This window comes from Dendrobates tinctorius, unplaced genomic scaffold, assembly GCF_039654945.1.
Source record: "Dendrobates tinctorius isolate UK_male_01 unplaced genomic scaffold, ASM3965494v1 ptg000059l, whole genome shotgun sequence".
Taxonomy (NCBI): domain Eukaryota; kingdom Metazoa; phylum Chordata; class Amphibia; order Anura; family Dendrobatidae; genus Dendrobates; species Dendrobates tinctorius.
Window position 1 is genome coordinate 11,183,370 of NW_027361727.1, and position 25,961 is coordinate 11,209,330.

The 25,961-nt window shown below is 48.8% G+C and overlaps 1 protein-coding gene across 5 annotated transcripts in view; it reads left to right on the forward strand.

The window, feature by feature from the left end:
• The window catches only part of SBF2 (SET binding factor 2), a 312,854-nt gene that overhangs the window by 157,941 nt on the left and 128,952 nt on the right, over nt 1-25,961 (forward strand). For all 5 annotated transcript variants that reach the window (XM_073578404.1, XM_073578400.1, XM_073578401.1 and 2 more), the window contains exons 15-16: nt 480-589; nt 8,038-8,187. In XM_073578404.1, the coding sequence (XP_073434505.1) occupies nt 480-589; nt 8,038-8,187 (260 nt within the window). The remainder of the gene's footprint in view (nt 1-479; nt 590-8,037; nt 8,188-25,961) is intronic.

The following is a 25,961-nucleotide window of genomic DNA, read 5'->3' on the forward strand; positions in this document are numbered from 1 at the left end:
ATCCGTCAGGCCGCAGGCTGTAATTCTCTCCTCTGAGACGCTCAGAAGAGGGGAGCTCCTCTGCTTTATATTGAGGTCTGTGGTTTTGTTCCCCAGAGTCATTAACAGGATTTTCAAACAGGAACCTCGGGAACCATAAAATCCTAACTAAATCCATACCGGGCCTGTAAGTCTAATTCTGTTAACCGCCTCGGCACCAGCGCACAGGCCCTGCCAGTCACCGAGCGCCATCAGATGGGGTGATGGGTTATCGGCTTCTGTAAAGTGGTGTAAAGGGACAAAACTTCCCTCATTTTGCAGCAGTGTGGGAGATTTGTCATTTAGGAGAGCCATACTAGCGCGTTTCGAGCCACTCGCAATGCACCGTAATTCCTCCATTTGTGTATGTTTGTGTCCTGTCATCCCGCAGCTTTTCGAGACTTGATGACCCACAGAGCTTGGACGTCATTGTTTCTCGCTGACTTTGTCTCTTTGCTCAGTCTCCATAGTGGACAAATCCAGCACCGTGTTCAACAGCGCCCGGAGGTTGGAAGTTGTGCGAAATTGCATCTCATATATATTCGAGAACAAAGTACTGGAAACTGAAAAGGTAATGTTTCTGTCACACGGATTTCTATAGAGAACAGTGATGATACAGAATGGATGAGCTATAGTAATCGTATTCATACTCTACTTTTCTATAGAGGCCGCATCTTCCTCAGAACACTGTTTTATAGTTTATATGTACAATTAAAGGGGCATACCCATCTCCAAGATCTCATCCCAATATGCATTAGGTGTAATCATAAATTTCGCAAACACCCGAAATGTAGTATAGTTCTTCTGATTAGCTATGTCTCATTCCTCGTATGCAGGCATTGCAAGACCTTAGTTATTCAATGGGTAACTTTTAGCTAGTTGCTAATGATCGTAACCGAGGATACCTAAGTTGTCCTACAATGCCTGCATACGAGGAACGAGACATGGCTAATCAGAAGAACTACACTAGATTTCTAATTGGAGGTATTCGCTAATATTATTATTATTACAACTACAACATATTGGGATAGTATGTTGGAGATGGGAATACCCCGTTATGTTACCTAAATGCTGTCTGTCACCCTAAAGCTCAAATGGAACCACTTAGAGTCATATAGGGGACTTGGCCCCAATCATCCTTGTGTCATAGATTTCACTACTTCAGTTTTACGTAGAAATGGCTCTATTTCTTATGCGAGGGAGCTCAGGTGCACTCTTGGCATAGCCAAAGCTCAGTGTAACATCCTCCCCTCTGCCACAATTAGAGTTATCTACATTTCACTGTAGCTTAATTAACAGATCTTGCTTGCCTTAAGTGAGCGCTGCCTGATTAGAATGCCTGACCTCGCGTGTGCATGCCAACAGTGACTCCAGTGAGCGCACAGTGTCCGTGCATGTACGCTGTCACCAGTTTCTCTTGTCTGCAGCGGCCACTTGCTGCTCACAGTAACAGGCAGACGAGAGAGGAGCGATGAGAGCCCACCTGCACGGATGGCTGTGTGTGCTGGTGCTCGCTGGGTATCTGCAGCGATCGTGCAGGGCCGGATATTCTAATTCAGGCAGTACTGTTCAAGGAGCCCTCATTTATATATGTGGAATAAGATGGGTTTGCGTAAAACTAAAGTATTGAAACCTGTACTGCAGGTATGATTTAGACAGGGGCCAGTACCCATATGTTACTGTATAAGTGGTTTAGTTTGAGTTTTGGGGTTGACCACCTCCATTTAAACAGCAAAGTCACTGTGTACATACATTACTGATCCTGAACTGATCCTGAGTTACATCCTGTATTATACTCCAGAGCTGCACTCGCTATTCTGCTGGTGTAGTCACTGTGTACATACATTACATTACTGATCCTGAGTTACCTCCTGTATTATACTCCATAGCTGCACTCACTAGTCTGCTGGTGCAGTCACTGTGTGCATACATTACATTACTGATCCTGAGCTACATCCTGTATTATACCCCAGAGCTGCACGCACTATTCTGCTGGTGCAGTCACTGTGTACATACATTACATTACTGATCCTGAGTTACATCCTGTGTTATATTCCAGAGCTGCACTCACTATTCTGCTGGTGCAATCACTGTGTACATACATTACATTACTGATCCTGAGTTACATCCTTTATTATACTCCAGAGCTTCACTCACTATTCTGGTGGTGCAGTCACTGTGTACATACATTACATTACTGATCCTGTACTGATCCAGAGTTATATCCTGTATTATACTCCAGAGCTGCACTCACTATTCTACTGGTGCAGCCACTGTGTACATACATTACATTACTGATCCTGAGCTACATCCTGTATTATACCCCAGAGCTGCACTCACTATTCTGCTGGTGCAGTCACTGTGTACATACATTACATTACTGATCCTGAGCTACATCCTGTATTATACTCCAGAGCTGCACTCACTATTCTGCTGGTGCAGTCACTGTGTACATACATTACATTACTGATCCTGAGCTACATCCTGTATTATACCCCAGAGCTGCACTCACTATTCTGCTGGTGCAGTCACTGTGTACATACATTACATTACTGATCCTGAGTTACCTCCTGTATTATACTCCATAGCTGCACTCACTATTCTGCTGGTGCAGTCACTGTGTACATACATTATATTACTGATCCTGAGTTACATCCTGTGTTATATTCCAGAGCTGCACTCACTATTCTGCTGGTGCAGTCACTGTGTACATACATTACATTACTGATCCTGAGCTACATCCTGTATTATACTCCAGAGCTGCACTCACTATTCTGCTGGTGCAGTCACTGTGTACATACATTACATTACTGATCCTGAGCTACATCCTGTATTATACCCCAGAGCTGCACTCACTATTCTGCTGGTGCAGTCACTGTGTACATACATTACATTACTGATCCTGAGTTACCTCCTGTATTATACTCCATAGCTGCACTCACTATTCTGCTGGTGCAGTCACTGTGTACATACATTACATTACTGATCCTGAGTTACATCCTGTGTTATATTCCAGAGCTGCACTCACTATTCTGCTGGTGCAGTCACTGTGTACATACATTACATTACTGATCCTGAGCTACATCCTGTATTATACCCCAGAGCTGCACTCACTATTCTGCTGGTGCAGTCACTGTGTACATACATTACATTACTGATCCTGAGTTACATTCTGTATTATACCCCAGAGCTGCACTCATTATTCTGCTGGTGCAGTCACTGTGTACATACATTACATTACTGATCCTGAGCTACATCCTGTATTATACCCCAGAGCTGCACTCACTATTCTGCTGGTGCAGTCACTGTGTACATACATTACATTACTGATCCTGAGTTACCTCCTGTATTATACTCCATAGCTGCACTCACTATTCTGCTGGTGCAGTCACTGTGTACATACATTACATTACTGATCCTGAGTTACATCCTGTGTTATATTCCAGAGCTGCACTCACTATTCTGCTGGTGCAGTCACTGTGTACATACATTACATTACTGATCCTGAGTTACATCCTTTATTATACTCCAGAGCTTCACTCACTATTCTGCTGGTGCAGTCACTGTGTACATACATTATATTACTGATCCTGAGTTACATCCTTTATTATACTCCAGAGCTTCACTCACTATTCTGCTGGTGCAGTCACTGTGTACATACATTACATTACTGATCCTGAGTTACATCCTTTATTATACTCCAGAGCTTCACTCACTATTCTGCTGGTGCAGTCACTGTGTACATACATTACATCACTGATCCTGTACTGATCCTGAGTTATATCTTGTATTATACTCCAGAGCTGCACTCACTATTCTACTGGTGCAGCCACTGTGTACATACATTACATTACTGATCCTGAGTTAGGCTAGTTTCACACTAGCGTTCGTGGGCGCAATGCAGGGCCGCCGCTATGCCCCGCCCCCAGCAGCTTCATGCGATCAGAGGAGGAACTGACCAGAGGGGGCGCGGATGGGGGGCAGGGCTTAGCGGCGGCCCTGCGCTGCGCCCTCAAGCGCTAGTGTGAAACTAGCCTTACATCCTGTATTATACCCCAGAGCTGCACTCACTATTCTGCTGGTGCAGTCACTGTGTACATACATTACATTACTGATCCTGAGTTACATCCTGTATTATACCCCAGAGCTGCACTCACTATTCTGCTGGTGCAGTCACTGTGTACATACATTACATTACTGATCCTGAGTTACATCCTGTATTATACTCCAGAGCTGCACTCACTATTCTGCTGGTGCAGTCACTGTGTACATACATTACATTACTGATCCTGAGTTACATCCTGTATTATACCCCAGAGCTGCACTCACTATTCTGCTGGTGCAGTCACTGTGTACATACATTACATTACTGATCCTGAGTTACATCCTGTATTATAACCCAGAGCTGCACTCACTATTCTGCTGGTGCAGTCACTGTGTACATACATTACATTACTGATCCTGAGTTACATCCTGTATTATACTCTGGAGCAGCACTCACTATTCTGCTGGTGGTCCTGGTTGTCACCCTGGTTTCCTGGGCCGTTGGTTAGCAATGTGCCTCGTGCAGGCGACGGATCATTATATAACTAGTAGCATTTGCCGTTCAGGTGTCTGGGGGAGCTGGGTGATGTCCCATGTGGGGCTGAAGATGTCTGTCACACACATTCCTCGTTCTGCACAGTGTCAGTGACACGTTCCTCAGACTGAGTGCGTCTAGTGAGGCTTTTCATAATTGTACATTAAAGGAGTCAGCTGTGAACATCTCTGCCCCGGGACCGCGCCGGGCGTCCATCCAGGGCCGCGCGATTGATGATCTTTGCTTGTGTGATGTCGGGCCGCTCCTCCTGCGATATTCCTGGAATGTGTCATTTCTGAGATCTGCTGCCAACTGTCTCCTATCATATCGTCTGCCACTTCTTACAATAGACATAAAAAATCCAACATCACAAACTTATTTTCAAGACAACCCGCCGTCTATTTTATGTATTGGAAACTATGTGACTGTGTATAGTCTGTGTCTGAGGGCGGCAACCTTTGGCTGATTGGCGGGTGACGCATCACCACAACTCCCAGCATGCCTTGCTTGTTTTGGAGCTTGAAACATGTGATTTGGCATCAGACCTTATAGGGCACCTCCGCCTAACAACTTGATTGACGTTTATTATGGTTATACTCTAGTCCAGACCTGGGCAAAGTGGGGCCCACGGGCCACATCCAGCCCTTTTGGCTGTTCCAGCGGCTCCGAACCGTGACAGTCAAGGGGCTGAAGCAGCACCGTACCCTCCTACCCCCTCCGTCCATCTGCCGCTGCTCGCGGTCACCGCTCTCTGCATCCTCTGGATGCTGCTAACGGTGTATACATTGGTGGAGGATGGGCGCCGCTGGCTCCATCTTCCACCAATCAGTGTGTGAGACAGCAGTTGTGATAACGTCACGTCATCACGTCATCTGTGCACTGCGGAGAGTAAGTGCACCGGAGAGAGCAGAGCGCAGGGTGGAACGGGAGCGAAGTGAGTATGTGGTGTTTGTTTTTTTGTGTATGGGATATTTTTATGTATATGGGGGCTCACAGTGTATATAAGAGGCTATGTAGAGCTCATGCTGTTCATTGGGGGATATGTGAGGTCATACTGTGCATGGGGGCTATTTGGGGCACGTGCTGTATATAACAGGCTATGTGAGGCCCCTACTGTGCATAGGAGAGTTATGGGGGTTCATACTTTACATGGGGGGGTCATACTCCACATAGGGAGGCTATGTGGGTCACATGCTGTATATAAGTGGCTATATTGGGCATATGCAGTATATACAAGTGGCAATGTGGGGCACATGCTGTGTATATAACAGGCTGTGTGAGGCTGATACTGTATATAAGAGCCTTTGTGGGGCACATACTGTATATAAGAGGCTATGTGGAGCACATGCTGCATACTAGAGGCTATGTGGGGGCTTATATTGTATATAGGGGACTACATTTGTCATATGCTGTACATCAGGCTACGTGGAGCACATTCTGTGCATTAAAGGCTATGTGGGGCTCATACTATACATTGGAGGCTGTGAGGGCTCATACTGTGTATAGGAGGCTATGCGGAGGATCATACTCTATATAGGAGGCTATGTGGGGGCTCATACTGTATATAGGAGGCTGAAAGTGGCTCATATTGTATATAGTGAGGCTATATGGGGGCTCATAATGTATATAGAAGGCGACGTGGGAGCTTATAATGTATTTAGGAGGCTTTGTGGGAGCTCATACTGTAAATAGGAGACTATACAGGGGCTCATACTGTGTATTGTGGGCTATGCAGGGTCTCTTACTGTGTATACTAAGCTATGTGGGAGCTCATACTTTGTGTACTAGGCTATTCGGGGGGCTCATACTGTATATAGCAGGCTATATGGGGGCTCATACTATATATTGGGGCTATGAGGGGTCTCATACTGTATATAGGGGCTATCTGGGGGCTCATACTGTATCTGGGGGCTCATACTGTATATACAGGGGACTATGTGGGGCTCATTGTATCTAGTGGCTGTGTGTGGGCTCATACAGTATAATAGGTGTGTGCGTGCTCATATAGTATAATGGGGGCTGGGCTGGGGCTCCTACTGTATAATGGGGCTGTGTTGGCTCCTACTGTATAATGGGGCTGTGTGGGGGCTCATACTGTATAATGGGGGCTGTGTGGTTGCTCATACTGCATGTGTGGGGGCTCATACTGTATATACAGGGGACTATGTGGGGCTCATTGTATCTAGTGGCTGTGTGGGGGCTCATACAGTATAATAGGTGTGTGGGTGCTCATATAGTATAATTGGGGGCTGTGTTGGGGCTCATACTGTATAATGGGGCTGTGTTGGCTCCTACTGTATAATGAGGACTGTGTGGGGGCTTATACTGTATAATGGGGCTGTGTGGGGGCTCATACTGTATAATGGGGGGCTGTGTGGTTGCTCATACTGCATGTGTGGGGGCTCATACTGTATATACAGGGGACTATGGGGCTCATTGTATCTAGTGGCTGTGTGGGGGCTCATACAGTATAATAGGTGTGTGGGTGCTTATATAGTATAATGGGGGCTCCTACTGTATAATGGGGACTGTGTGGGGGCTTATACTGTATAATGGGGCTGTGTGGGGGCTTATACTGTATAATGGGGCTGTGTGGGGGCTCATACTGTATAATGGGGGGCTGTGTGGTTGCTCATACTGCATATGTGGGGGCTCATACTGTATATAGGGGGATATCGCTATTCTTAATTCTGCTCAATATTTAGTGATACCATTAATGTTAATTATAATTCATGTTAATATAAATACTGAGCAGAATTAATTTCACCTAATTGGTTTGGCACTTGACAACAGTCACGATCGCTCATGTGACTCATTGGGAAAATGAATTGTTCACCCCTGCTCGAGTTACTTTTAAAGCTGCATTTACAGCTTTGTCACTTGCCCTTGTGGGGAATATAAAAACATATATGTTCTACACTTTATTATTAGATCTTTACCTGTAAGCACGGAGTGACTCTGAACTGCCGCAATACATTATATACTTTTATATTAATATATAACAGGAAGTCAGCAGAATTCTGAATGCAGCTCTGGATGTGATGGCGTTATAACACACTTAAAATGAACGTCACAGCAAGGAATGGAATAGTTTTGCCAAGTTGCTCAATCCAGATTGTTAGATGGAGGTGCCCTTTAAATGCAGCTGTACACCGACCTCCGAGCAGGTGCTTGGTGCACTGCCGTGAGAGCGTCCTAATGATGGGAGCTGCTCCGTATAGACATGGTGGTTTTATCCTGGAATGGTTGGGTTACTTTTTCATGAATAATTTGGACTTTTTCTTCCATGTAAACATTTATCTTCTGTTATCAGCCGTCGTTTTGAGGGCTCAGGATCTGCAGATATTTTGCATGTTTCATCTCGACATTTCTCGCCAGAGCATATTTTCTTGCAGTAATGAAGTGTTATTCTCAAGTAACAACCCCCTTGTCTTTCCCAGACGCTGCCCGCGGCGCTCCGTGCGCTGAAGGGGAAGGCTGCGAGACAGTGTCTGACGGAGGAGCTCGGCCACCACGTGAAGGAGAACAGGACCATTCTCAACCATCAGCAGTTCGATTACATTGTGCGAATGATGAACTGTGCCCTACAGGTAATGGCGGACCACGTCCCGCTGTATCCTCCCTCCGTCACTGAGGATCTTATACGGAAAGTCTGTACATAATGTGAACCTACATTTTATCCCAGACCCCATTCTCTGCAGTCTAGAATGGAGCGGCGGTGTCCGTGCTCGACCTACGATCCTTCATTGTCTACAGGACTGCCGGGGAGAGCAGGGTGCAGCACCCCACTGTTTTCTGCAATCCCATAGAAGTGAATAGAGCGGATTTCGAGCATGCACATCTCCACTTCATTCAGTTTCCGGGATCGCTGGGACCCCTAGAAATCCACAAGTTTATCACCTGTCCTATGGATAAGGGAAAGCACTTTAATCACAGAAGGTCTGGTATATGTACAGAACACGGTGTGATGAGCCGAGCGCTCGTGCATGGTGGAGCTGGGAGGGAGAGCGGTCAGGAACAAATATGGGGCTGACACCCATTTCTAGTGTTTGGGGGTCCATTTACAAAGGTAGAGCTGTGTAACCGAAGACTGAAGGGACAAAACTGCACTTAAGGCTATGTTCACATGTTGCTTTTTTGCTGCTTTGTTTATCGCTTCATTGGGGGACGCAGATAACCATGGGTGTATGCTGCTGTCGTTAGGAGGCTGACACTAGGCAAAAAAAGGAAAGTAGCTCCACAGCAGTATACACCTACCGACAGGCACAAAGCAACTCCGTTTTAGCTTAGTGTCTGTAGGAGGCGGACCTGGATCTGTTCCCAGGTCCGCAGTGTTTTCCTTTGCAGGTTCCCTGTTTTGTGCGTTTTAATCTTTTCCCTTTGTCTTTCAGGTTCATCGTTCTAGAGTAACAGGGTGTATTGTCTCACCCTGTTTTCCCGCATGTATGCAAACGGGTGTTTCAGGGCGATTTCCCGGTGGCCAGGCCTTGCCTTTTCCCCTCCTCACCCCTCTCCTCGGAGAGGGCTGAGAGGAAGACAGTGGTCACCAGCAGTGGCCTCCACCCTTCTTTTAAGGGGTTGATGACGTCTTCTGCACCGTCTGGAGACTGTGCAGGAAGGAGGATCCGCGATGCCAGTGACCCTCTCCCATCCGAAGGCTCCTGATGTGATCCTCATCTGTGAAGAGGAATCGTGGACTCACCTGCAGATAGGTATGTTTCCTCCCCCAGCGCCGCAGGCAGGGCCCGTCCTCATTCCTGGCCCTAACAGGGGCAGGGCGCCCCCATCAGCGGCTCCTTGCCCCTCTCTTTCTCTCTTCCCGAACAGTTCCTGGCAGCGTCACACATGCAGAACCCTTTGATTTTGCGTCCCTCAAAGGGACCGGCTGCCCTCTTTCAGCTCCGGCCATTTTCCGGCTGACCAGCACCCCCTCCCGGCCAGCACTTGAATTTTGCGCTCTTTCGGGTACCATAGGAATGCCCCCTGCTTCGCACGTGTCTCTTGCTGTTTTTCTTCTTCCTCCATAGCACCGCAGGCAGATCCTCAGGGCTGGCCACTCCTCCAGCGTGTCAGCCAATCGGATCTCGCCTTTCGGTTTACAGGCTGGTACATAAGCCATGCCCACCACTGTAGCATGCTGCTGTATCTGCGTCCCCGAGGCCATTTTACTTCTCCTGCCCAGGCTCTGCCCCGTCCCTTTCCTCTCCTCTGTCTATATATATATATATATATTCAGCAGTTTTCCCAGGCTCGACCTATGCCCAACTCTGCAGGGGCTTCTCGCTTTCCCTCAAAGCCCACGGTGATTTATTACATAAGCCTGCTGTAAATTGAAGTGGTCTTCAGGTCAGCCCTCCCCTTTCTGACAGTCCTTCAGTCCTTCCAACATGTCTGCCCCACAGGAGCACCCTAACGTCCAGGATGAGAGCACACCCCTTCCTTCGGAGTGGGCTGTTGCCATGTCTCAGTCTGTCTCTGATCTGACTAAAGTATCGCTGTCCCTTGTACAGGCCGCAAAACATCTTCCACATCTATCTGCCGCCACCAGTGCTCCGAACTCCTCCCAGGGTGATTCGCACGCACCTGACCATGACCTTCGCAGGGACAGATTGGGTAAAAGGTCAAGGAAGCGGGCTCTCTCTAGCTCCTAATCCAGTTCTCCGGGCCCCTCTGCATCTTCCCGGATGCCCCTCTCCCCATACCTCCTCCTCGGAGGCGGCATTTTGGTCGGTTGCGGATTCCCAGTCCAGGTCTGAGTCTGATTCGGACCAGGCTTCAAAGATGCAGGACATGGGTGATAGCCTTATTTTGGCTATCGCTCAAACTCTTAAACTAAAAGAGGACAAGGTCCCTGCCCAAGAGCACTCCATTTCCTTCAAGCGGGTAAAACGTCCTCCTCGGACCTTTCCCAATCACACAGTGTTTGACACGACTATGTTTAAACACAGGGAACATCCCGAAAACTGTTTCCCGGGAAGGAAACAGCTAGACATCCCGTATGCCTTTAGCCCATATATTGTCGGCAAATGGGCAGAGTCCCCTAAGGTGTACCCGCTGGTTTCTCGGCTGGCCTCAAAGACATTTCTTTCTCTACCAAATGGTGCGTCTTTTAAAAAACGCTATGGACAGGCAGATAGTCTTTGAAGCGACCGTTGCCTCCCTCTGCCCCAGCTTCGCCTCCTGCTGGGTGGCGAAGTCTATCTCTGCCTGGGCCAAAATACTTCAGCAGGGCATTGTAGCAGCAGCTCCTCCGGATGAGCTGGCAGATTTTGCTGAACAGTTTGCTCACGCCGGCAAATATCTTCTGGCCGCCTCTTTGGATGCGGCCGGCTGCTCCGCCAAGGCGAGCAGCAACATCATTGCTATATGCCGCATCCTTTTGTTGAAGGCGTGGAATGCAGATCCAACCTCTAGGTAGTTTCTCACTAACCTGGCCTTTCAGGGTTCCAGGCTCTTTGGGACCAGACTGGACCAGATAATTTTGGAGCTACCGGGGGGGAAGAGTACTTCTCTTCCTCAGTCCAAGCCTAAACGTCCTTTCAATAGGAAAGGGTCCCTGCCCTTTCGCTCCTTTTGACCCTTCTCCTCTTCAGCGACTTCCTCCCAGCAGGACCACTCCTTCACCCCAAGGGAAAGAAGGAAATCATCCTTCAAACCGGCACCTCACTGGAGGCCAAAAGACCACTCCTCCAAGCATTTTGGGTCCCGCTCTCACAGATTCTCCTCTAAGTGACGGGTCACCCCCACCAGGGTGGGATGCCAGCTTCTCTTCAGGGACGAATGGTTGTCAGTGGTCGACGACACCTGGGTCAGAGCGATAGTTACATCCGGTTACGAGATTGATTTGCCCCCCCCCCCCCGGAGGATGTTTCTTTCTGTCTCGCCCACCAAAGCTCCCGTCTCAAGCACCAGGTGTTCTTCAGGCCATCTCTTCTCTTCTACGCACAGGAGTGATTGTACCCATTCCCTGGCACGAACGGTTTTGAGGGTTCTACTCCAATCTGTTCGTTGACCTGAAGAAAGACGGATCGCTTTGCCCGATTTTAGACCTCAAATAGTTGAGCCGCCACGTTCGGATCCGCAATTTCAGGATGAAGTCCCTACGCTCGGTGATCGCCTCCGTAGAGCTGGGGGGAGTTTCTTTGCTCTATAGACATACAGGATGCGTATCTTCACATTCCTGTTTGTGTTTAGCATCAGAGATTCTTTCGGTTTGCCATCCAGGAGGATCATTATCAGTTCACGGCTCTCCCCTTCGGCCTGGCTTCTGCCCCCAGGGTGTTCACGAAGGACATAGCAGCGGTCATGGCCATCCTTCGCTCCAATGGGATTCTCATAATCCCCTACCTGTACGATCTTCTGATCAAAGGGCCATCCCGCCGAGACTGCGACCAGAGTCTTCAGATCACTCAGGACACTCTGGTCCATCTCGGCTGGATAGCCAACAGGGAGAAGTCCTCCCTGATCCCAGCTCAGCACCTGGTGTTCCTGGGTATGAAGTTTGACATGGCCTAAGCCTGTGTCTTCCTCCCAAAGGAGACGTTTGCATCTCTCTGCCAGGGAATCCGCTCTCTAAGGCGACCAGCCCCTCTTCTTCTACGGTCCTGCATAAGGGTTCTGGGGAAGATGATTGCCTCCATGGAAACCGTGCCTTTTGCCCAGTTCCACACCCGTCTTTTTCAGCTGGCTCTCTTGTCTGCTTGGGACAAGAGAGAACAGTCTCCCTGGAACGACCGGTACTTCTGCCTCTCAAGGTGAGGCAATCTCTGACTTGGTGGATGCTATCCACATGTGTCCTGCATCGGAAGGTCCGTTCTCCCTCTACTGTGGCAGGTCATCACCACCAACACCAGTCTCCTCAGTTGGGAAGTGGTCTTCCTTCATCACACAGCGCAAGGTCGCTGGAACGCTCAGGAAGCCCTTCTCCCCATTAATCTTCTGGAGATCAGGGCAATCTTTCTTGCCCTTCTCCGCTGGCACTCCCTCCTCGCAGGCAAGTCGGTCCGCATTCAGTCGGACAACGCCACAGCCGTGGCTTACATAAACCACTCAGGCGGACACACAGCAAACAAGTTATGACAGGGGTGTCAAAGAATCTGCGATGGGCAGAATGTCACGTCCCTGCCATATTAGCCGTTCACATCACGGGAGTGGAAAATTGGGAAGATTTATCATCTCTGAAGGTCGTCGAAAGGGTCTACCAGCTTCTAAGTCCTATTGCTCGTTGGATTCGTTCGGCAATATTGGAGGTATACCGCGTTCAAGACAAACAGCCTCCTCCGGGAGTGAGGGCTCACTCCACCCAGGCCGTGGGGGCTTTCTGGGCTGTTCGTCATCAGGCTTCGGCCTTGCAGATTTGCAAGGCTGCAACCTGGTCTTCCTTTCACACCTTTGCGAGGTTTTACAATTTTAATACCCAACGCCTCGGCTGATGCAGGCATGGGTAGGAAGGTATTGCAGGTGGTGGTTTTGCACCGGCCGACCTAAGCCCATATGTTGAGCTTTTGGCTGCTTCTCCTATTGCTTTAACACCAACTGAGTTGCTTTGTGCCTGTTGCTGGGTGTATACTGCTGAGGAGGAGCTATTTTCTTTTTTTTGCCTAGTGTCGGTCTCCTAGCGACAGCAGCAGCATACACCCATGGTTACCAGCGTCCCCCAATGAAGGCTCCAAGAAAGAAATGTTACCATACGTACCAACAATCCCTCTTTTTTTCTTCAGGCAAAAGCTGCTTTCTTGGTTTTCTCCTTTGCCTCATTGGGGGACACAGGTACTGTGGGTGTATGCTACTGCCACCTGGAGGCTGACACTAAGTGGAAAAAAAAGAGGTTAGCTCATCCTCCGCCGTATACACCCTCGCCCCGATTGCGGGCGGAAATCAGTTCATGCTTAGTGTCCGTTGGAGGCACACGGCTGTTTTTTCTCCAGACTCTTTTTTTTTTTTTTTTTTTTTTTCTCCCCCTATGAAGATGAGACGGGGGCGACGGACCCTATTGAAAGGGTCCGATTTCCCCAAACCAATAACGGGCGAGCATGTGCGAGTGTCGCCTCCACGTATCTTCTCCCGCAACGTGGGACACGTCTGGTCCTTTTTCCCCAGACTTTTTTCTTTTTACTTTCCATGAAAATGAGACTGGCAACGGACCCTATTGAAAGGGTCCGATATCCCCAAACCATCAGCACGTGCAAGTGTCGCCTCCACGTATCCTCTCCCGCAACGTGGGACATGATGCCGGACTTAGCCCTGACCACCCTAAGGTATTGAAACCCTGGTCTGTACAGAGGCACAAGCATAGTTCGTGGGGCCCCCACTGCACCACCAATGCTAGACTGCGGTGCTGCAAGGCGGTGGACGGTCCCTCTCCTCATCCCTGGAGGGAACGATGGAGCTAGGGTGCCTATATATGGCACCCCTCCCCTCTACCTGAGCTGAGAAGCTGAAGCATCGTCACAGAGGGGGATGGCTGGGGAGGACTCCTGCAACAGCGTCCACAGTAGCTTTTTCCTCTGGGGTCAGAGCGGCAGCAACCAAAGATATCCAGCCATCTATCCTCGGCCTGGGACTCCGTGGGAGGCAGATACAGCATGTCCGAAAAAGCGAAGATGCACACGTTTCTATACGCTGCATGCATCTCTTGTCGGGCCGCTTTTCAATGGGCACAGAGCAAGCGATTATGGGAAGCCTACGATTCCGAACGCGCCCAGGAGCCCTCCCCTGCGACCGAGCCAAGTTCCCCGGAGTGGGCCCTATCACTGTCGCAGTCCATGGCGTCGCTTACGAGAGCAATCGAGTCCCTTCGTACCCCAGATAGGGGCAGGGACAGTGGCTCGCCTGTCTTAGAGGGGTCCTCTACCTCACAAGAGCCTCCGGCCTGCAGGGGCCGCCCTCACTTCAGGCAGACGCGGGGGAAGCGAACCCACGCGGCATCTCCCGGTCCATCCGGTGCCTCGGCATCCGTGAGTTCCGCTTCTCGCTCTCCTTCACCATTAGTTGATAGCGAGCAAAGCTCAGATTTCGACTCGGATGAACCCCTTGACCTAGATGCTCCGGGGTGTCGTGAAATAGTGGACAGCCTCATCGAAGCCATCAACCAGACTTTGGGGACTGAGGATGATTTCACCTTGGCTTCGGGCCATAAGGTGTCATTTAAGCGAGTTAAGCGGCCGCATAGAGTATTTTGCACTCACCCAGAGTTTGAGGACATAGTGCAACGACACAAGGAGCGGACGGACAGACGCTTCTCAGGCCAGAAGGCGCTCGAAGCGAGGTATCCATTTGCCCCGGATCTCTGTAAAAAATGGACGGAATCCCCAACGGTGGATCCACCCGTGTTACGTTTGGCCTCTAAAACCCTGTTATCAGTACCTAGTGGTTCTTCTATTAAGGATCCCACGGATCGTCTCATAAAGAGTTTGGCTTGCTCAGTATTTGAGGCAACGTGGGTGGCCAAGGCCATGATTTCTTGGTCAGAATCATTGAACAAAGCCTTGCAGGATAGGGACCTACCCGCAGAAGTATCAGAGATCGCATGTCAGATCGCTATGGCGGGGGACTTCTTAATCAATGCATCTTTGGATGCGGCCAATTGCGCGGCACTTGCTGCCGCAAACGCAATTTCCATTAGAAGAGCTCTATGGTTAAGGACATGGTTTGCCGATTCAACCTCCAAGAAGTCCTTGACTTCTCTACCGTATCAGTGCAGCCGCCTATTCGGAGAGAAGTTAGATCGGCTCATCTCTGACTCCACAGGAGGGAAGAGCGGTTTTCTCCCTCAACAAAAGGTCAAACTGCCGTTTCGTCGCCATTTTCAGGCACGTTTTCGGGCCTTTCGCAACCCCGGGTGGACTACAGCGGCCAATTCCGCCGCTTCAGGTCGCCCCAACCAGGATAGAGATCAACAGGTCTCGTATAGAGCAAACCCGTTGGGGAGAATGCGTACTCACCAGTCCAGGTCCCAAAGATCTTCAGTCAAATGACTCGAGGCATTGCCAGGCGACACCAGCAAGGTAGGCGGCCGCCTACTCTGTTTTCGTCACGTCTGGCTCACCGTCGCACACGACATATGGGTAAGAGAGCTGTTGTCCTCAGGGTACAAGATAATTTGTCAGTTACCCCCCAAGACGCTTTTTTCTTTCCCGTCTTCCCAAGGTGGATACCCGGGCAAGAGCTTTGCTAGGAGCCATCGAATCGCTCCAGCGCGTCGGAGTCATTACTCCCGTGTCAGAACACGAAAAGGCCCATGGCTTCTATTCCAACCTATTCGCGGTCCCCAAAAAGGACGGGACTGTCAGACCTGTTTTGGACCTGAAGCTCCTGAACAAATTCATCAGGATCAGACATTTCTGGATGGAGTCTCTCCGTTCAGTCATATCGGGGGAATACTTGGCCTCTATCGATATCCAAGACACCTACCTACATATCCCCATTTTCCCTCCGCAGCAAAGATTTCTACGCTTCGCCATCAGCGGTCTACATTTTCAGTTCGCAGCACTGCCCTTCGGGCTAGCCACCGCCCCCAGAGTGTTCACAAAGGTCATGCCGTCGTCATGGCCATCCTGCACTCCCGAGGCATAGTCGTCTTGCTTTACTTAGACAACCTCTTGGTCAAGGGCCCTTCAATTCGGGCATGCGAGGAAAGTGTCAACATCACGCTAGATACTCTTTCCCGCTTAGGGTGGTTGTTCAACGTGAAGAAATCATCCCTTGTTCCAGCTCAGAGGATTTCCTTTTTAGGGATGATCTTCGACACCTTCCGAGGGATGGTAATTCTCCCTCAGGACAAAGCCCTAGCTCTCCGGCATGGAGTCCGGACACTTCGCCAACCAGTCCCTCATACCATCCGTTTCGGGATGAGGATTCTAGGAAAAATGATGGCGGCAATGGAAGCGATACCGTTCGCCCAGTTCTATCTTCGCCCCCTGCAGCACGCCCTCTTGTCCTCCTGAGACAAGAACCAATTCACGCTCGATCATCCGTGCTGGTTTTCCTCTTAGGTCAGACAGTCACTCGAGTGGTGGATAACCAGTTCCTCCCTGCTTCTGGGGAAGCCCTTTGCCCCAGACCATTGGTTGGTGGTCACAACCGACGCCAGCCTCCTCGGCTGGGGAGCGTTTTTTCGCCACCACACGACCCAAGGACGGTGGTCGCAGCAGGAGGCACGCCTCCTGATCAACTTGTTTGAGATACGAGCGATCCGGCGGGCTCTGAAACATTTTCATCACCTTCTAGCAGGCTGCCCCCCTTCAGTCGGACAACGCCACGGCGGTGGCTTACATAAATCATCAAGGGGGCACCCGCAGCAGAGCAACCATGCACGAGGTTGGGCACGTTCTTCATTGGGCAGAGAGGAACCACTCGGTGATATCGGTAGTGCACATCCCGGGCGTGGAGAACTCGGCGGCAGACTTCCTCAGCCGGTAGAGTCTTGCGTCCGGGGAGTGGTCACTACACCCTGAGATCTTTCAGCAGATTTGCCAACGGTGGGTAACACCGGATGTGGACCTGATGGCCTCCAGGGTGAACACCAAGGTGCCCACATACAGTATGTCGCTCGGTCCAGGGACCCGCAGGCAATCGCTGTGGATGCGTTGGTTCTGCCATGGAACCAGTTTCGCCTCCCATATCTATTTCCCCCGCTGCCACTACTTCCGAGAGTCATCAAAGAGATCAAAGCAGAGGGGGTTCCAGCGATTCTACTGGCCCCGTCGAGCATGGTACGCAGATCTAGTGCAGCTTCTCGCCGACGTTCCTTGGCGACTGCCAGAGCGCCCAGATCTACTGTCCCAGGGCCCGATCTTCCACCCGAGCTCAGGGGCCCTGTGTTTGATGGCATGGCCGTTGAATCTTGGATTCTAACCCAGGTGGGGTTTGGGCGCGAGGTGGTCGCTAAAATAATTAGCGCCCGAAAGCCTGCCTCAGCACGTATTTACCATCACACCTGGAAGGTTTTCTTTTCTTGGTGTCGAGGCCGCGGTTGTTCTGCACTAATATTCTCTATCCCCAACATCTTGGCCTTTCTCCAGTCTGGCCTAGACTCAGGGTTAGCCCCAAGCTCCCTCAGGAGACAGATAACGGCGTTATGCATCCTGTTCCAGCACAGAATTGCTACCAATTTGCAGGTGAAGACTTTTCATCCAGGGAGTCTCACATTTGGTACCTCCCTATAGGGCGCCCCTGGACACCTGGGACCTTAACCTAGTCCTAAACGTTTTGCAGGAAGCCCCATTTGAACCGCTACAAGATGTCCCTTTGTTGTGCCTTTCCTGGAAGGTGGTGTTCCTGGTAGCCATAACTTCTATCAGGCGGGTCTCGGAGCTGGCGGCCCTATCCTGCCGAGCCCCGTTTCTCTTTTTCCATAAGGATAAGGTGGTGCTCAGACCAGCCCCTCCCTTTTTGCCAAAGGTCGTTTCCTCATTTCACATTAATGAGGATATTGTCTTGCCTTCCTTTTGTCCAGCATCGGTACACCGTGTGGAAAAGGCTCTTCACAAGTTAGACCTGGTAAGAGCCCTCCGGAGGTACGTGTCACGGACGGCACCCTTTCGTCAGACAGACACACTGTTCGTGCTCCCCGAAGGGCGCAGGAAGGGACTCGCTGCCTCAAAATCGACCGTAGCTAGATGGATTCGTTTGACTATTCAGGAGTCCTACCGCATCAGAGGTGCGCCGCTTCCAGCAGGGATCAGAGCACACTCTACTCTGCAGTGGGCGCCTCTTGGGCGCTTCGGCATGAGGCTTCGGCGGAACAGGTTTGCAAAGCAGTGACCTGGTCCAGCCTGCACACATTTGCCAAACATTACAATATGTCAGCGGATGCGAGCCTGGGTAGAAGGATTCTCCAAGCAGCAGTGACGCACCTTTCGACAGGAGATGCATGTAGCTTGGATCGGTGAGTCAATTTCCCACCCAGGGACTGCTTTAGAACATCCCGCTGTTCCTGTGTCCCCCAATGAGGCCAAGGCGAAACATGGATTTTTGTGATAAACTCACTGTAAAATCCTTTTCTCCAAGACGCTCATTGGGGGACACAGCACCCACCCTGTTAGCCAGTTGGCTCCTGTTGTTTAATTAATATGCTTTTTCGTTTGATATTAAGGTGTTTTTTTCTGGACATGTTACCTGCATTAAGGCTGATTTTGTTGTTCTCCTACTGCTTTTGCACTAAACTGATTTCTGCCCGCAATCGAGGCGAGGGTGTATACGGCGGAGGAGGAGCTAACCTCTGTTTTTCACTTAGTGTCAGCCTCCAGGCGGCAGTAGCATACACCCACAGTACCTGTGTCCCCCAATGAGCGTCTCGGAGAAAAGGATTTTACAGTGAGTTTATCACAAAAATCCATGTATTTGGTGCAGATTGTGTGTCATTTTTCTACAGCACATGTTCAATAAAGATGGTTTTATTCACCAAGAATGCTTGGTTGCAGGTTTTTTCTATTGCAGCATTTTTGCCCTTCCTCATTGCTTTCTATGGGGATAAAAATGCTGAAGCAATCAACATGCTTTTCCAATTCAGTCAGGAAAACGTGAAAGCTGGGTCCATGAGATTTCTGAAATCACATAACTTTTACTGATGCTGTAAAAAAAGCAGCTTTAAAGTTTCCTTTTGAAAAAATGCAGCAAAAATGCAACATGTGAATGTAGCCAAACAGTGCAGGTCTATGTGCCTCTCGGGGTATGTGGAAAGCTGAGTGGCTTCTGCCTATAGATCCAGAAATGATGCGGTAGCAACCGGGGTTATAGATGGTTTGTGGGGATGATTGTGCAGCTTTGTCCCCCTTAGACACTTTTAGTAGCTGTTCCCCAAATCCCCCTGTCCTCTCCCAATACACAGAAGCGCACAGTTGGTCCCAGATCAGAAATGGCAGATCCTTAACTCCCCCCAACGTCATCTATCGGGACCCCCAGACACAAAAGACTGTCGGAAGATCCCATCTATTTAGGCTTGTTCAGCTAACGTTAGTCTTCTGTGTATGGGGGGGCCTTTAATTACTCTTAGATTTATGGCTGTTTATTAACCCCGTCCAGGGCCACATGCGGGGAGGTGGCTTATCATGCCGCACATTTTTTTTTTTCTTCCTGGGCTGGGAATGTTACTGGTGATGTTTACCATCTGTAATATGTGTTTACTTGGAGAGAATACATCACCACCGCCGTGCGTTCCAGAGATAAGCGGCTATCTGATCCTCTGATCGGCATTTATGGGAGGGGTAGAGGGATTATCCTAACAAAGGACAGATACCCTTCATACAAGTAACCGCAAATTGAAATAAAATGTTATCATTTATACGGCGATAATTGGTGAATAATACCAACGCCTTATCCTCCAGTCACATCCAGTTCTGCCGATTGCTGCTTGGTATTTGGTAAAGGTTAATCTACACTAATGAATGGTGACAAAGCCATCAGCTGCGTCAGCAAGACTTGGCTAATTCAATGGATATCGATTCTCCATAGTCGTCTTTGTGGCCCAAGCCCAGTCCTTCTCGCAGAGCTGACTGGCTCGTTACAGGAGATAAACAACCGGCACAAAATTTGCCTCTCTTGCTCTGATACATTTTACCTGCACTGATACATTGTAGCAAACATCCAGTACCCCTTAGTATTTTTCTATATTATGTCTTTAGCATGTCGATATCACTGCAGATTCCAGGAATGTGTCGCGTAAATCCCACGTCTCTCTCCAAGCCCCTAGCCATGAGCACGCACCCCCCCAACATCTGCCTGTAAACAACCCTCTACTAAAAGTGTCAATTGTAGCAACGGGCAAGCTGACCACTGCCGCCATCAGATCCGCCCGTCCCTCTAACCCTGCAATCCAGAAAGTCTGATAGTCCAGAAGGAGGAATCAGCCAGTGAGAAAATTCCTCTGGTTAATAATGTGACCTCAGATGATTCTGTGGGGGGTTAGTTTGATTTTAGAGGGGATTTTTGTATGTCCAGTAAAATATAGATAGCGAGGGATCTCCGGCAGTCCTGTAGATGATTGTGGGCACCTCTGCTCCCTATAAGATGGTCCCTGTGCTCGGATCCCCGGTGATCAGTAAGTTATCCTCTATAGATTGGGAATAAATTATGATTTTAATAGTGATTATTTCTAGACCACCTTCACCCTCCCGCAGCTGATCAGTAGGGACAGAACTAAGGAACCCTTATATACATGGATCACAGAGGCCCTGACGCTGCAGAATCTCTTCCCTCAAAAATCAATAATGAGCATACCTCCATTTATAAATCACTGCACAATATACTGTGCTGTCATTGGCGATCTGTGGTCTCCAGAACAGAGACGTGTAATAGGATTTATCCCATCCTTATGACTTTGAAAGGTGGGGGGACTCGCAGTCCACCTCTTTACGGCGGTCCGCAGCCCCACATTGCTCTATATTTAGCCCGTTACTCAAGATAACAGATCTGCTCGCTCAGGTTTGCACTTTATGGCGACTTCATTTATTTAGTGCTAATAGGCGAGATTCCTCGGCTTCCTGAAAGTGTAAGAACGGCTGTAAAAATCAGCCCGGAGCCTCCTGCTGACTCCACATTTCCTGCTCCTATCCCAGTGGTTTAATAATGTGCGTATCTGTGGGAGGGCGAGTCTCTTCTATAAATTCCTGTTTGTTACAGTGTATCAGTGCAGGTAAAAAGCCCCAGTCTGGAGTCAGTACCTGCATCAATACATCTGTAGCAAAGTATCAAGACCAGTGAGTTGTGCTACTGCCTTTTGCTCACAGAGGATTGTCTACACTGATACATTGTAACAAATCCTCTGGTATAAGAAGTATTGGCTCTGCCAGGGTGTGTTTTTTTTTTTTTTTTTTGTTTCGCCTGTTTCTACTTCTTCACTGACAGCAAGCGAAGGTCTTGAAACAGTGAAGAATTCAAACACAAAACTCCACTTAAGTTGTAAATCATGACGCTCGCCGTTGGCAACTTTTGCAAATCTGGACTCAACATGTCAGATGGATTTATGGTAGAGAAAGCAAGAAAATGGCAGACATGTCACATTCTGAATTTTTGCCGGACAAAAGCGCATCAGATTTAGTAAGAATTGTGCGCCAAAGTCTGATAGAAAGTTTTACAACTTTTCACCATACTTTCCGTAAAACCGATAACCACCCGTCCCTTTAACTCCACCAGGGTCCGCTCCAACTGTAAAAATGTGAAGTATGGCCCAACAGCAGCTAATTGCATTGATGACTTGTAACCTAAAAATCCTGTGATGAAATCCTGTAAGAATTACTACTTTCCATGAAAATTGTTTGCAAAGCCCTCCTGGCCGCTGCCATGTTGGGGGTGATTATCTCGGCGAGGTAACGGGATGGATTTCTGCTCTTGCCTCCGTACAAATAGCTGCGTAATGAGAAGCATTCGCTGTCGTGTTTTGTAACTCGTCATAATGCGAGACAGACATCTCGCAGTCTGGAGCGGTTTGTGTGTCTGCTCCGGCGGTGTGCCGGGAGCTTCATATCTGAGATGCCTCTGCGGAGCACCGGCCAGCCACCCTCACTTTGTATTGTCCTAAGGTGGAGCAGAGTGCCAAGGTTGGACAACACAACCCTACGTGCATCAGGGTCAGATATCTGAGAATGATGCAGCTTTCCCAAAGTCCTAAATGGCAGAGATCACTAGTCGGATCATGAGCCCTCACTTATATAAAACTGCCAAACTAGACACATTTGCCATTCAGGACTCTAGGAAAGCTTTATGACAGCAGGTGTAGTCCCCATTACAGCTGCCAGAGGGTCTGGTACTCAGCTTTTCTTATACCCTGCATTGCATCTATTAAAACACATTTTCCACCCATGTATAATTAGAAAACTAGGTAGATATTACATTCTGAACTTTGGGAAATCTGGGTGACAACCGGTATGACTGTCATTTCTGCTCTCACATGGCTTGTCCCAGTTTTCCATAAACCCTGCATTGGTTATTTGCTAGTTAGGCATCTGAGAATGTGAGGGAGACCATCAGCATGACTGCCGCCCTGACAACTTCCATGTTACGCAGCGACGGTGATACGTCTGTACTACATGTATACAAGAGAGAGTTGACATTCAGGAGTCTGGGTGAGCTGGGCTACTGCCATTTTTGGGTTATATTTCGCCATGGACAGTCTTGTGGCGGTATAATACGCACCATTGCTCTCCATCGTTCACTCATACAATGTAGCGGAAGCACAGATGTCACATTTTTCTGTGGATTCCTGCAATCTGTGGCGCAGCGATTATTCAGCACATTCTGACAGTCGGGCGAGAGATAATGGAATTTATTTGCTGCGACACCTGCGCTGTAATGAAGAGGAGCGCTAACGAGGAGGCAGCGTGGCCGCCGCTGCTGACGGTTAAAGCTCTTACAAGGTTCCTGCAAAAGAAACCCCGCTGTGAGGCTAAAGTGTCCAAAGGCGAAGTGGGGGAGACCTGGCATCTCAGCCATTTCCTCCGAAGATTACAGACACGCTTTGCTGGTCTTTGTAAGCAGGGGCCCCATGACAAACACGCATGGCATCCCGATATAAGAAGAGTCAGATGTGTCAGCAGACGAGGGAGAGTTGTATTCTATAGCTGCAGTGGACTCCATTGTCACCCGAGCGTTGCATCAACATCAGCGAACGCTTCAATCATGGAAACAGCAGAAGTGGAAGCTTATATATCCAATGCAAAAAAGCTTTATGCTTGTTGGTGAGAATTAAAAAGAAAACTATTGCACACATCTTTTATTTATCAACCGTTACAATGTTAGTGGGGAAATGATAGACCTGCAAAAGTTTATTACTTATCAGGTGTATTGAAGGTCATCACTATCAGTTATTAACATCATCTTCCTTGTCATCTGTCAGTTACTGTTGTCATGGATTGTCATCATCACTTATTGCCCTCCTCATCATACACTGTTATCATCAATTCTCACTCTCCTTCTCATTGTCAGTATCCTTGTTGTTACCACTATTGTCATCAATTGTCTCCATCCTCATCAGTATCATCTCTTGGCATCACAGACTTGGCCCTATCCTGGATCTCATCATATCTAACAGACCGAACATTTAGTGTCTCCCTCTCACACACCACCTCCTCACCTCGCCCCCTCTCTGTCGGTGTTCCTCAAGGCTCAGTTCTAGGACCCCTACTATTCTCCATCTATACCTTCGGCCTGGGACAGCTCATAGAATCCCACGGTTTGCAGTATCACCTCTATGCCGATGACACGCAGATCTACCTATCTGGACCTGACCTCACCTCCTTACTGACCAAAATCCCACAATGTCTGTCTGCTATCTCAGCCTTCTTCTCTGCTCGCTTTCTCAAACTGAACATGGACAAAACAGAATTCATCATCTTTCCCCCATCTCACTCTACCCCTCCACCAGACCTAACCATCATTGTCAGTGTCTGCTCGGTTTCCCCAGTCCCGCAGGCTCGGTGCCTTGAGGTGATCCTCGACTCTGCCCTCTCTTTCTTTCAAACCACATATCCAAGCCCTTGCCTCCTCCTGCCGCCTCACACTCAAAAATGTTTCCCGGATCCACGCATTCCTCAACCATGAAACCACAAAAACACTAGTGCACGCCCTTATCTCCCGCCTCGATTACTGCAACCTCCTACTTTCTGGCCTCCCCTCCAGCACTCTGGCACTAATCCAGTCCATCCTACCCTCTGCTGCCCGACTAATCCACCTGTCTCCCCGCTATTCCCCTGCCTCCCCCTATGCCAAGCCCTTCACACTTGCTTCCTATTGCTCAGAGGCTCCAGTTCAAAACCCTAACCATGACATACAAAGCCATCCACAACCTGTCTCCCCCCCATACATCTGTGACATGGTCTCCTGCTACCTACCCACATGCAACCTTCGATCCTCTCAAGATCTCCTTCTCTACTTCCCCCTCATCTCTTCTTCCCACAACCGCATACAAGACTTCTCCCGTGCTTCACCCATACTCTGGAACTCTCTGCCGCAACACATCAGACTCCCCAACAACAGAAACCTTCAAGAAGAACCTGAAGACCCACCTGTTACGACAAGCCTACAGCCTGCAATGATCCTCAGTCTACTGAACCACCGCACGACCTGCTCTACCCTCTCCTACTGTATCCTCACCCATCCCTGTAGACTGTGTGCCCTCACGGACAAGGTCCTCTCTTCTGTACTTGTGTGTCTCTTGTCTTGCACATGTTTTTTGTACTTGTCTGTATTCCCCTTTTCACATGTAAAGCGCCATGGAATAAATGGCGCTATATAAATGTATAATAATAAGTGTCCCAGTCATCCCACTTGTCAGCAATTGTCAATGTCCTTATCATAATCATCCTTGTCTTGTGTCCCACCTGTTCAGTTATCATCAAGTGTCATTATCATCTTCCTGATATCAGCCTTATCTTTTTCTCCATCCTCAAAGGTCATCATCATCATTGTCGTCAATTATCATGTCCTCATCGCTGTCACTATTATAATCAATCGTCGCCACCATCATCACCATTTGTCGCCACCGTCCTCATACTTATCTTCATTCTTTGTAATCGTTCTCATCATTGTCTTTCATTGTCTCAATACTACTTCATTTGACAGTGTCAAATTCATCTTCCTTGACATCAGTTGCTGCTATCCTCACCCTTTTTCACCAATATTTTCATGGTTCTCCTCATCTCAGTCGTCACCATCCTCATCAAATGTTGCCATTCTCATCCGTTGTCACAATAAGAATAATTTATTACCGTCTTCATTGTTGTCATCACCATCCTAACTCATCAATGCCATGAAGTAACGACCATCCTCATCAGTGCCAAGAAGTAACTACAATCCTCATCAGTGCCATCAAGTGCCATTGCTTGATGGCACTGATGAGGATAGTTGTTACTTGGTGGCACTGATGAGGTTGGTAGTTACTTGATGGCACTGCTGAGAATGGTAGTTACTTGATGGCCTTGATGAGGATGGTCCTTACTTGATGGCCTTGATGAGGATGGTCATTACTTGATGGCACTGATGAGGATAGTTGTTACTTGATGGCACTGATGAGGATGGTTCTTACTTGATGGCACTGATAAGGATGGTCGTTACTTGATGGCACTGATGAGGATGGTCGTTACTTGATGGCACTGGTGAGAATGGTCTTCACTTGTTGGCACTGGTGAGGATGGTCGTTACTTGATGGCACTGATGATGATGGTGATGATGGCAACGATGAAGATGGTGATAAATCATCCCTATGGTGACAACTGATGAGAGGCAACATTTGATAATAATGAGGATGGTCGTTACTTGATGGCACTGATGAGGATGGTCGTTACTTGATGGCACTGATGAGGATGGTCGTTACTTGATGGCACTGATGAGGATGGTCATTACTTGATGGCATGGCTGAGGATGGTCATTA